Genomic DNA, 12,927 nt, shown 5'->3' on the forward strand with positions numbered 1-12,927 from the left:
ACATACATAAATTAAATATAGCTATATTGTATAAAATTTGATTAAAATAATAATAATCATTCATTCAAAATAATTCTAATTAATTTTAAATTTTGTATTTTTTATTCCAGCATATTCTTGCGAAATATTATTTTATACTACTGAATATAAAAGAAAATTAATACATATTGATATCCTGTAAGAAAAATTTAAAAACAATTTGTTTATAATTTTATTTCGAAACTTTTATTTTGAATAATTTTTTTTTTTTTTTTGAAAACTAAGATATCTTAAATAAATTTGAAATATAAAAAATAATTAAGATTGGTTTATAGTTTTATTGAAATCGTGAATATTAAAAGTTCATCGTGTATATATGCATTCATATATAAATAATTTATATCTTTCGTTTAAACATTTATCTTTTTTGTAAAATTTAAAAACAACCACTATTATATTTTACTCAACGTTACATATACATATATATTTATATACATATAAATATACATATATATATACATATATATAATGTCAACTGCATCACAATCGCAGCAGTTGACAATTTCTCCGAATATTGCCGAAAAGGAAAATCAAGCTCATGAATTTGTACGTAAACATATTTGGTCAGAAGCTCTTACTTTGTACGATCAAATATTGGAAGAAAACAGAAAACATGATACAGGAACAACAACGGAAGCTTTTGGTAAACCCGGACCAAATTCTCCAATAAACGATCAAACTATTATATGTTTTCTTGGACGTTACGAATGTCTTTTTGAATTATCAAAATATGATAAATGTATTGTTGAAGGAAAAAATATATTGACAATTCTAAGTGATAAAAGTTTGGAATGTAGTACTACAATTTCAAGAGTTAGAAGACGTTTGGTGTACGCATTATGTCGTTTAAAAAAATTTACGGTTTGTATAAAAACAAAATTTTTATTGTTTTTGTAATAATTTCTTGCAAATATTTTCTTTTTAGGAAGCTGAAGATGCTCTTAATGATTGGATTCAAGAAATTTCACTCCAACCGTCTTTTAATGATATATCTAAAACTCTAGAACGTTATAAGACTCATGTCAAATATGCAAATGGGTCTTTAGTGTTTAATAGTAAAGCGCCAATTAGTTCAATCAGTGAGATTGCTGAAATAATAGACACCGAAATTATAAAAATAGATACAAAATTAGAACATTGGGCTACAAATAATTTACCGTTAGACAAATATAGTAAACACTTAACTTTAAAAGGTGTTAAGAATAATATTAATAGCATAAGTAATAATAATAACAGTAATAATACAAATAATAATAGTAATAATATTAATAATAATAGTAACAATACTATTAATAATAACATTAAGCAACAACAACGTGGTGATAATAACGGAAACTCTAGTAATAATAATAGCTCCAATGGTAACATTGCAAGTAAAAGTGGTAGTTCGAATAACATTACTGGTGTTATAAGTGTACTGCAGAAACCTAAAACAAATACTGTTAGTTCAGCTTCTGAATTAATTAGCAATCTTAAATTAAATGAAAAAGCAAGTGAAAACAGTGATGGAACAGTTACATGTTCATATTGCGCAATAACTTTTCAGGACAAAAATGAATTAAGACAACATTGTCAAACTGAAACACACCAAAACGTAATTATGTCAGACGAAGGTATGTATTTTCAAATAATTAAGACGAATACATATTTATATTGCTTTATTTTACTAGGACGAGATTGGAAATGGCGGCCTCCACCAAGAGGCTACACAATAGACTCTTATAGTTTATGTGAAAGCTTTTCAGAATCGCAAAGTTGTCATTATGGTAATCAATGTGTTGAGGCACACGGGTTAGACGAACTAAATGAATGGAAAGAACGTTTCGAATATAGAAAAATGAGGCTTCAAAAAGCTTGTGAAAAAGAGCTATACGGAAAAAGTTATACGGAAGAATTATTGGAAAAATGGGGCCAAGCCTCATCTCCAGACAAAGTAATGTGTGAAAAAATTGATGGGGTAGAAGAACAGTGCTCAAATGAACTTGTCACAAGTATGAGTTCAAAAGTATCCAAACGGGAATGGGTTTTTATCCTGAAAAGCCGAAAACACTTAAAGGCTGTTGCATTGCTACAAGATGCCCATAGGAACCATTTTTCAATCAAATCAATATGTCCTGGCGAAAATAAAATAAATTTCATAAATAATTGTAAAAAATCCAATAATTCAGGTTCAAAAAATTCAAATAACGAAGTTGAACTTAAATCAGATCAAGAATGGATTTCAAACACATTTGACAAAACATTTGTAAATCTAACAAAATTCAGCGAAATATTGGAACATAAAATAAAAATAACCTTTAATACAGAAATATTCGGCACATTTCGTCAATCAGTGTGCTTTGATTTTGGTACAGAGCCAGTGCTGGTCAAACATTTATGTGTAGATGTTCTTCCAGTAGGTGATGCCGAAAAAATTCAAGAAATTAAAAAAGATATAATAAGCTCTACAGCGCAAAGATGGGACGAAACCAATTGCAATCTAGTAAAATTCGAGACCACCATTGGCTCACATTTAAAGACTGACTCTTATTTACACGATCAAAAACTGGAAAAAGAGTTACTTGAAAGGTATCCATGTCCCCGTGCTGCTACTTTTACATTAACGCAATCAACTATAATAGAAAAACGTTTAACTAAAAATAATTATCGTTCGCGTATTCATGAACTGTTATATGTTGAAGAAATAGCGCGATACGAACAAGTAGCAAGATATAACTTAACGACTAAACTAAGAATAACGTCTAGTTACATGTTAACTCCAAGTGGTATGGCAACCAGCACTGCAAAATATTCACATTCAGGGGAACTCTTTGGCTTAATGACTTTAGACAAAGATATATCTGAAGATACGTCCGCTGGTCGCCTAATTTTGTCGAATTGTTTGAGCGTGTATCTTTCTCCAACTCCAAAGGACGAGCATCTAAAGAAAAAACGTGATGTTTTTGAAGCCCTCATAGAAGATAAGGGGAAAAACATGATGTATTTAAAATTGTCAGCCAAATGTGTGCAGGGAATGAGTTTAAAATCGGACACTGACGTTCAAGTGGATATTCAATTTCAATTGAACAGATTATCATATTGTGAATGGCACAATGCTGTTGACAAAATCACTGATTTCAAAATTATATTTCCAGACACATTTATAGAACCTAATATCCCATGGACTCCGAAAAAGCAATGGTCTGAGGTCTGCGATCCAAAGTTAAACGCTAAACAAAAGGAAGCTGTTAATGCTATAACTACTCCAATAAATTGTAGTTTACCACCAATTTTATTAATTGGACCATTTGGTACAGGAAAAACTTTCACATTGGCGCAAGCGATTAAGCAATTATTGACACAACCGGAGTCAAGAATTTTGATATGCACCCATTCTAATTCAGCCGCTGATTTATATATCAAAGAGTATTTGCATCCTTGGGTAGAAAAGGGGATGAAAGAAGCTGTACCATTAAGAGTTTATTATCATAAACGATGGGTAGCTACAGTAAATCAAGTTGTTCAAAAGGTAAATATAAGAATATACCATAATACTTTACAATATAAGAATAATGACTGACGCTGCTTTTTTTTAGTATTGTATAATAGATCCATCTTCTGGTAATTTTAGACGTCCTTCTGTGGAAGATATTGTAAAACATCGTATCGTTGTTGTCACACTGAATATTTCGATGCAACTAGCTCTTTTAGGGTTACCAAAAGGTTTTTTTACTCATATATTTTTAGATGAAGCTGCCCAAGCAATGGAGTGCGAAGCTATTATGCCTCTGGCTTTGGCAGGAGAAAATACCAGAATTGTTTTAGCTGGTGATCATATGCAAATGAGTCCAGAACTTTTTTCTAATTTTGCAAAGGAAAGAAGACTTCATATATCTTTGCTGGAACGACTGTATGATCATTATCCGTCAAATTTTCCGTGTAAAATTTTACTATGTGAAAATTATCGTGCTCATGAAGCAATAATACGATTTACCTCTGAATTGTTTTATGAACAGAAGTTGATAGCATCTGGAAAGCAACCAAGACATGACAGATTTTACCCACTTACGTTTTTTACAACTCGTGGGGAAGATGTTCAAGATAAAAATTCTACAGCATTTTATAACAATTCCGAAGTATATGAGGTAGTGGAAAGAGTGTGCGAATTACGAAAAAAATGGCCCAGCTCTTGGGGCAAAATAAATGATTCTAGTATCGGTATAATGACACCATATGCTGACCAGGTATTTCGAATTCGATCTGAGCTGAGAAAAAGACGCATGCCCGGTATTTCAGTTGAAAGAGTTCTCAATGTACAAGGTAAACAATTTCGAGCCGTGTTTTTATCGACGGTACGTACTAGGCGAACATGTTTGCCATCAAACTCCTTAAACAACACCGTAATTAATACTGATGATGCTGATTATGGATTTTTGAGCAATTCTAAGCTCTTAAACACGGCAATAACCAGGGCTCAAAGTCTTGTAGCCGTCGTAGGTGATCCAGTAGCGCTTTGCTCTATTGGACGATGCCGTAAAGTTTGGGAACGTTTTATAGATATATGCAATCAAAATAAATCATTATTCGGAATAACATGGTCATTCTTACGATCTCAACTAGATGGTGTGGAATTAAAAAGAAGTTACATTTTAAATCCTTTAGCTCCAGAATTTATTCCAAGAGCTCTTCAACCAGAAGCGTATCTTAACAAGCAAGCAGCAATGTATTTAATGTCCAGTGGTACAGTAGGCGGTCACCAATCTTCCCATCAAATGCAACAACAACAACAACATCACCACTATCAACAGCAACAACAACAACATCATCATCATCATCATCATTCTATGCATTCGCAGCAGTCACAACAGCAAAGTAACCAAATTTCTTCGATGTATGGAACAAATCATCATTATGGAATGATGAATCAGAATAATGTTTCGATTCCTCCACAACAGCATATTGTGCAAAAAGGATCCCACCAACAATTGAATAATAATAATCATCAAATGCCAATTCGTCCGCCACCGACTGCTGGTCAACCCCCTCCACAACAGGGATACAATTTACATGGTCCTCAAAATAATATAAATAATGCCCAACAATATTCATCTTACATGATGTGGTCTCAACAACAACAACAACAGCAGCAGCAGCAGCAACAACAGCACTCCACTAATCAAATGATTCGGCCAAATTATGTTCCTCCTCAACATCCAAATCAATCCCAGCCTCAATCCATTCACCCAGCTCATCCTGTTTCAAATCAACAAAATCAAGGTAATAATCCGAACGCTTCGCTTTGGGGACCACCCCCTCAAAATAATCCTTGGGTAGTGCCGAAAACATCGGTCAATCAACCACCAAGTATGCGTGGTCCACCTGGATTAAATAATACAGGCGGTGTAATGCCACAAGCAACAACCCAATTAGGTCAAAATTCTGCGCCACAACCAATCAACATGAATTTGAATATACGTCCAAGTGGAAGTTCCGGAGGTCCTCCTATGTTGGGACCATCTCAACAGGCTTCAAATCATCTCTCGTCTGTTAATCCGGCAACTTCTACTAATCAGTCAAATTCATTGCGAAATTCACATGATTTAAGTGCTATGAATAAATATATGTATCAGAATTCTTCAAATCATATTGGACCATCTTCAAGTTTTCAAAGTAACCAAAATTCTTTAGTCATTAACCAGTTGCGAAATCAATTACAAACTCATCAGCAAACTAATGGTCCGGCCAGTCCCGCTGCTATGCAGGCCGCTGCTGTAGCTTTATTGGCTGCTCAACAACAGCAGCAACAACAGCAACAAAATCACTTAGACAACCTTTTAAGACCTAATCATATAAGTCAAACAACAGTCGGTAACACTTTACTCAACAAAGAAAAAGATTACCAGTTTTTAAACAACGTTCACAATATTCCAATGAACTTAAATAATACAACTCCACAGATAGCAAACCAACAACATTTACATCAACAAAATTTACCTCAATATCATGATTACAGTTTCTTACTACCACCTAACATGAATTTTTATGACATGGCCTTTGAAGCAAAAGAATCACAGTACAAGTGGTATTTGAGACTTCTAGAAATGCATGGCCAAGAAGCTGCTAATAAATTTACAGAAATTTTAAAGCAAGTAATGTGTTATACCCACAATAAAACTAATTCAATACCAGCAGTAACATCATCATCATCCAATAATTTTGTTAATCAAAGACAAGCTGGATTAATGAATACAACAAATATGAGTAATCACGGAGCAAATATAGTAAACAACTCCAATAATTCTTCTGCAATCAATGCCAATGATAGCACCAATCCCAATTTTTATCAACAAATCGATTTGGTATTTAATTCATTGATGAACGGGAACGAAATCAGTCAGCCGATTTTAAGAGACCTCTTAGGAATGACTGGCAACGATTCAAACAACCAAAACAATAGTGTTAACACGAGTATTCCAAATATGAAAAACTACTCACAGCCACAATCTGTTGTGCAGCAAAATCAAAAAAATATTGGAATTTCTATGTATTCAAATAATGCAAACTATTTGATGAACGGTAAGCAATTACATTTTATGTGATAATTTTCATAATGACTTTGCTTACTTTTTTTTTTAATAATTAGGCACCGAATTAGGACTATCTACAACAACAAGTCGTGAACAGTCGGTGCCATTATATCGAAGACATGCCTTGGGGAGCAGTAACAGCAGTGGTATTGCTGGAAGTAATAGCAGTACCAGTAGTATCGGAACTATAAGTAATAATAGCAGCACAAGCACGGATTACCATAGCTCAACATCATCTAATAACCAATCAATATCTTCTTCAACACCAGATAATTTATTAGAAAACAATAATTTAGCAAATTGTGCTAATAATTTAACTGCTGGATCGAACTTATATGAAGCATTATTCAATACGACTGATATTTCGCCGTATAGCAACGTGAATTCAATACAAAAACTATTTTATAATTATTCTTTTAAAAATGAATGCGATTTATTACTAGCAAATAATGTGTCGGCTTCTGGCCATACTAGGAATACTTTAACAGTTTCAAATCAAATACAACACCAAAATCAACAATCACACCAATCTCAACAGCAACAACAACAGCAACAACAACATCAACAGCAACAACAGCAGCAACAACAGCAACAGCAACAACAACAACATCATAACCAAAATCAACAGCTTCCTCATCCTCCGCAACAGCATACAACTTATGCAGCAGTTCTAAGCCAAGGTGCCGTTGCTACACAACAACCGCAGCAGTCATCACAACAGACATCTCAGCAACAAAATCATAATAATACTAATAATACTGTTTCAGAAGAAAAAGACCCATTCGCTGCGATTCGAGAGCTTGGTCAAAGGTCTAATGGATTTTATAATTACTTTCAATAAGTATTTGAATTTTAAATTCAGTTTTATATAAAGTAAAAGGGAAGTATTAGTTACAGAAAGTTTTGTAAAAAAGGAAAAACATTATTTGATAAATTAAGTAAGGCCTTGTGAGTTTGCTACGAATTTTAAGAATAAACATATTAAAATTAACACAAATAAGAAATACTAAAGGAAAATAAAAAAAAAAAAATGAACAAATGTCTGCCTCAGTGAAAATTATGTAAATATTAATAAGAATAATTTTTTTATACATAAAACATCAAAATAATTGAAAAATACAAAAAAAAATTAAAAAATACCAAAAAACTAATTAAAAAAAATATATATATGTATGTATATCTAATTTTTAAAAATATAAACACATAAAAAAAAAGGAATCAATTAGAAATAGATAAATAATAAATTAAAGAAAAATATTCTATATTTATAAATTTTCCTTACATATTAAACTTATTTTAGGCATATTTCTGTTGTATTTATGTACACAAACATTTATATATATATATATATTTACATATAGAAGATGCATTATGTACACATAAATGTAGTTAAACTTTTTCCAAAAGTTATGTAAGATTTAATTTTTGTTTAAATTTAAAAGAAAGTTAATTACGTAAAAAAAATAATTAATTAAGATTATCTTAGCAAAACATACATACATTAAATATTTATAATGAAGATGAATAGTATAAAACATTTTAAAAATTTGCAATGAAAATGTCATCAATCAGTTCTTATCTATTTCCTCTTTTGCTACTAGTTTTTAATAAAATAAAAATTTCCGTGTAAGATTTAAAGAAAATATAAATCTTAATTTAAAAATATCAAAATTTACATAAAACACATATATTTTTTAATAGAAAATTTCATGTTTCAAATATTCAAAAGTTTTTTTTTTAATAATTAATTTTTTAGTTTCCCATTTGATAGTAAAATATGTTTCAAAATGTTAATTATAATGTAATCAAATAAGAATAAATTTTTTAACAATTCATTCAAAATTTCTTTATATAAAAATATGAAACTTTCATACCGATTGATATTATTTTACTTTCCATATTATTTCTTCTTTTATATGACGATATTAAATTATTTTGCGTTAAACTTAAAACTAGAAAAAAACTAAAAACAACTTATTGCAAATCAAATAAAATTTGAAAGCAGTTTCCGAATACATATTTTAATTAAATTAAGTATTTTGAGTGCTATTAAAAAGTTTGGGAAACGTATAGAGTTCAATTTTTCGATTTAAATGCTTTGTGAATATTTGAAAATTTTATTAATTTCCTCTACTTTTTATATTTTAAAGATTCTGTATTGCATTTATATGTTTTTTACCTACTTTGAATTAAAAATTCATTTTCGAAAAAAATTAATTATTGAATATTATGTATAATATAAATATTTATATAGGTTTTTGACAATTGGGAATAGAAATTATAAACTTTTCAAAGAATATAATAATAAAATTTTGGAAAAAATGCTAATTTCTATTAATAATATGTTAATGATTCATCTTGAAAAGTCTAAAAAAATCATCTATAAAATAAATTTCAAAAATTACAATACATATTTGATATTGACAAATACAATATCAAGAGGCAAAATTTATATATATATATATATATATATATATATATATATATATATATATATATATGTAATTAATACAAGTAACATATATAAATATATTTATGTAATTTAATTATTTATGTAGTGTAATATAATTACAATATATTTTACATTATAAATTAAGCTTCGGCAAAAAAAATCTGATCAAATACTAAATAGTAGTGATCAGTAGTCAATTTCACTTGTAACAAAAGTACGTTTACGTATTTCATGTTATTATTGTTATTATGATTAATATTATTCATTTCCACATTTTTCACTGAGGTAGATGCAAATGTAATTAATGGAAAATAAAATATGTAATAAACACATAGTAAGAAAATTGCAACAAACACATTTAAAATTATAAATAAATTTAAACATAATTTTATTAAATCAAAATTATGTAATTTTAAAAATATGTATTTAAATTTTTAATATAATAACAATGAAATTAAAGATAATTATGGAGTTATAAATATTTAAAAAAAAACTTAATTATTTATGTGTACTTATATACATATGTGCATAAATATTCTTATATTATATCATATGTATATGTATATATATATATATATATATATTTGTATTTACTTATGTTATATAACTGAATAAGATAAGTAAATACATAAAAGCGTATAAAATATAAAATAAATATTTACTTATACACCATATGCAAAATGACATTTCAAAAGATATATAGAAAATTAACAGAATTTTTCTATAGCATTCTAAAATAAAATTAAATTCCATAAAAAATTAGTACATAACAGCCACAATAAAAAATTCTATATTTGAATATTATAAAAATAAAAACAAACTTAAGGTTTTATAATACCTTATTTATTTATACTATTAAAAAAAAATTTTTTTTAAGAATAAAACTAAAGAGAAAAAATTATTTGAAGCAAAAAAAAAATTAAATTCAAAATCAAACAGAAATTCTACTAAATATCATTTAAACGATAATTACATATAATAATAATATAAAATTATATAAATTAAAATCCAATTTCACTACAAAAAAAAAAAAATATGGGAAAAAATAAAATAAAACATTAAATTAAATATCGAAACCTAAAATATAAAGAAAATGAAATAAATATATGTTAGAAAATTTATATGTTTTATATTTACTATCTGTAATTATATAATTTGTTTTCAAAGTTTCATTAGTATTTCAATGAAAAAGAGCAATCGAAAAGAAAAAAACATGTGAAAAACACAATTGAAAAGCATTATTTTTATATATTTTTTAACCTACTCTTAAAAAAAACCTTTAAGTTAAATTTTCTTTTTTTCTTTATTTTTTTCACAAAAATTAAATAAAACGACTTAAAATTGTTTATTAAATTAAATTTATAATTAAAAATACTGTTTTACTATCCAACATTTCTTAAATATAATTACGAACTATATTAAAATAAGTGGGGATTTCATCTTAATATAACAATAATTGTTTTTTGAACTGAAAATAGATATTTATAATATTAACTATAAATAATTACAATTATATATAAAATAAGGCAACAAAAAATTTTGAAATTTTTTGTTACCTAGTTTCTTTTTTTTTAATTTTGTTTTTTTATTTCATTAACAAGTATTTTATGATTAACAGCCCACTCTAATATGCAATAATACTAAAAATATTGTAAATATAAAAATAACCACTGCGTCCAATTTGTAGTTGGGGAAAAAATATGTAAAAATGAGAGCTAAAATAAATTGAACTAATTCACAAAAAAATTCATAAAAAGTAAAACATAATTTAATACTACTTAATATTTTTTTTATATATAAATATATATAATACAATAAAAAACAAAAAAAAAAATCAAAAAAAAAAAAAGGTTATAAACCAAAAAAAAAATTAATAAAACTGAGAAAAAATAAAAAAAAATTAATAAATTTAACATTTATATCATTCTAACAATAAAAAAAAAAAGAAAAAAAAATAAAAAAAAAAGAAAAAGATAAAAACATTATACATTTATAAAGGCAAGTACATACCTATAAACTCAAAATTTAAAAATACTAAAAAATTTGCAAAAAATTATAAATTTTGTAACATTAAAATAACAGTATATATGTACAAGTTTTATTTTAAATATGAAATGAAAACAAATAAAATTATAAAATTATAATTATTATGCGTTGATAATATTAGATATAATATGTAGTAATAATTAAAAAAAAAATATATATGAATATATATGTATATATATATAAATATATGTGGAAAATATAAAAAAATAAGACACAATTCATATTACATGATAATAATTACAAAGAAATTTAAAGAATAGATTTTATTTAAATATTTCTAGAGTGTATTTAATTTAATATGTGCATTATATTGTTATAATATGATATGTGATTTGTATCAGCGTTGTATGCAAAATTATTATCACACAACATTTATAATATATATAAATACTATATGTATAATTATAATATATACACATATTTGAATTATATAACAGTTAGATATATGTATATTAAGACTAGTGATATAGTTTTATATATTCTCAAGCTCTGAATGACTAATAATAAATTATACTTTTTAATAATAAAACAGAAAAAAAATTATTTTTTCAACACATAAATATTTTATCTATAAAAAATTGTTTTATCAACATAAACATATACATGATGTAATGATAAAAACTACATAAATATATCAAATGCATAATTATGGAAACATAATTGAATTAATTAAAAAAATTTAAATATAATATATATATATATATTTATACAGTTTAATACAAATACATAATATTCGTAATTAAAAATCCATAATGATAATTTTGTTTTTATCAAAAAATTAAAGTAGTCAATCTGCAATCTAAATCTTAATTTTAGAACAGTATCACATCATCGCAACTAAATGTTTCAGTAAAAATATAAGTTAAATTGTCGAATTTTGTTAATTATTGCACAATGTAGTGTTGCTATCTATAATTTCTTATTTTCAATAAAGAAGAAAGTAATTTCAAATTATTGAAAATTCAAAATTTTGAATAATAACCCATCATGTCAAATGGTGCGACTCAAATATTTGTGATTATTTTCCATGTATCAAGTTTAATAAATTTCCGTATGATGATTGCACCAATTTCATAAATATATTATTATAATATTTATAAAGTATTTACATAAATAAATAGATAATTTCTCTAATTGAAAATATTATATAACAGTATACTGTATGAATTAAATGAAAAATAAATATTATAATGTGTAATAATTTAATAAATAATCAATTGAAAATTGTTTAAATTAAAGTAAAAAGAATTAAAAAAAAAATAAAATGAACATAAATCAAATTGGAAGTTATTTGTAATTATTAAAATATTTAAAATATTCTAACATAATCTCTAGATAACTAATATTTATAAAAAATTTAAATATTGGATATACAATTACACTATTATTTTGGTGATTAAAAATAACGAAACACAACAAAAAACAAAAAATACATTTTCATTTAATATATTTTTTAAATAACATATTTTATATATGATTTATTTATAAAAGTAATAATTTCATTGAAAAAAAAATAGACTTCTACAAAATTATGAATTCCTTTTTTTTTGATTTACTATTAGAAAAAGCTTCAAATTAAATTTTCTTTTATATTTTCTGCTTTATACTTGCTGAATTTTTTTTTTTTTATAATTAGTATTTTGTATATCACACGAAATGCTAATTATATGAAAGCGAAACAAAATGTATATATTTGATATATTAAAATTGTTTATTTAAAATTTTTACATTTTTATCAATTTAAAAAATAAGAATATAACTTTCATAAATTTGTTATTTAATTTTTTGTTTTAATTTTAAAAAATTTTGTACTTAATGATGTTT

General features: G+C 26.0%; 1 protein-coding gene across 1 annotated transcript; it reads left to right on the plus strand.

Annotated features, from left to right (window-relative positions):
• Positions 1-346: 346 nt before the first annotated feature.
• On the plus strand, positions 347-7,964 carry LOC129613956 (probable helicase with zinc finger domain). The gene is made up of 5 exons (XM_055528304.1): positions 347-900; positions 965-1,652; positions 1,710-3,547; positions 3,615-6,594; positions 6,662-7,964. Exons 1-5 carry the CDS (start codon positions 508-510, stop codon positions 7,444-7,446), a joined length of 6,684 nt encoding a protein of 2,227 aa, XP_055384279.1. The 5' UTR covers positions 347-507; the 3' UTR covers positions 7,447-7,964.
• Positions 7,965-12,927: the final 4,963 nt, after the last annotated feature.

Source organism: Condylostylus longicornis, unplaced genomic scaffold, assembly GCF_029603195.1.
Source record: "Condylostylus longicornis isolate FDR11 unplaced genomic scaffold, ASM2960319v2 ptg000098l, whole genome shotgun sequence".
Classification (NCBI taxonomy): Eukaryota; Metazoa; Arthropoda; class Insecta; order Diptera; family Dolichopodidae; genus Condylostylus; species Condylostylus longicornis.

Coding starts and splice junctions, on each gene's coding strand:
- LOC129613956 (XM_055528304.1), top strand. CDS start 508: ATGTCAACTGCATCACAATCGCAGCAGTTGACAATTTCTCCGAATATT. Junction 1,653..1,709: donor CGTAATTATGTCAGACGAAG/GTATGTATTTTC, acceptor TTATTTTACTAG/GACGAGATTGGAAATGGCGG. Junction 3,548..3,614: donor TAAATCAAGTTGTTCAAAAG/GTAAATATAAGA, acceptor GCTTTTTTTTAG/TATTGTATAATAGATCCATC.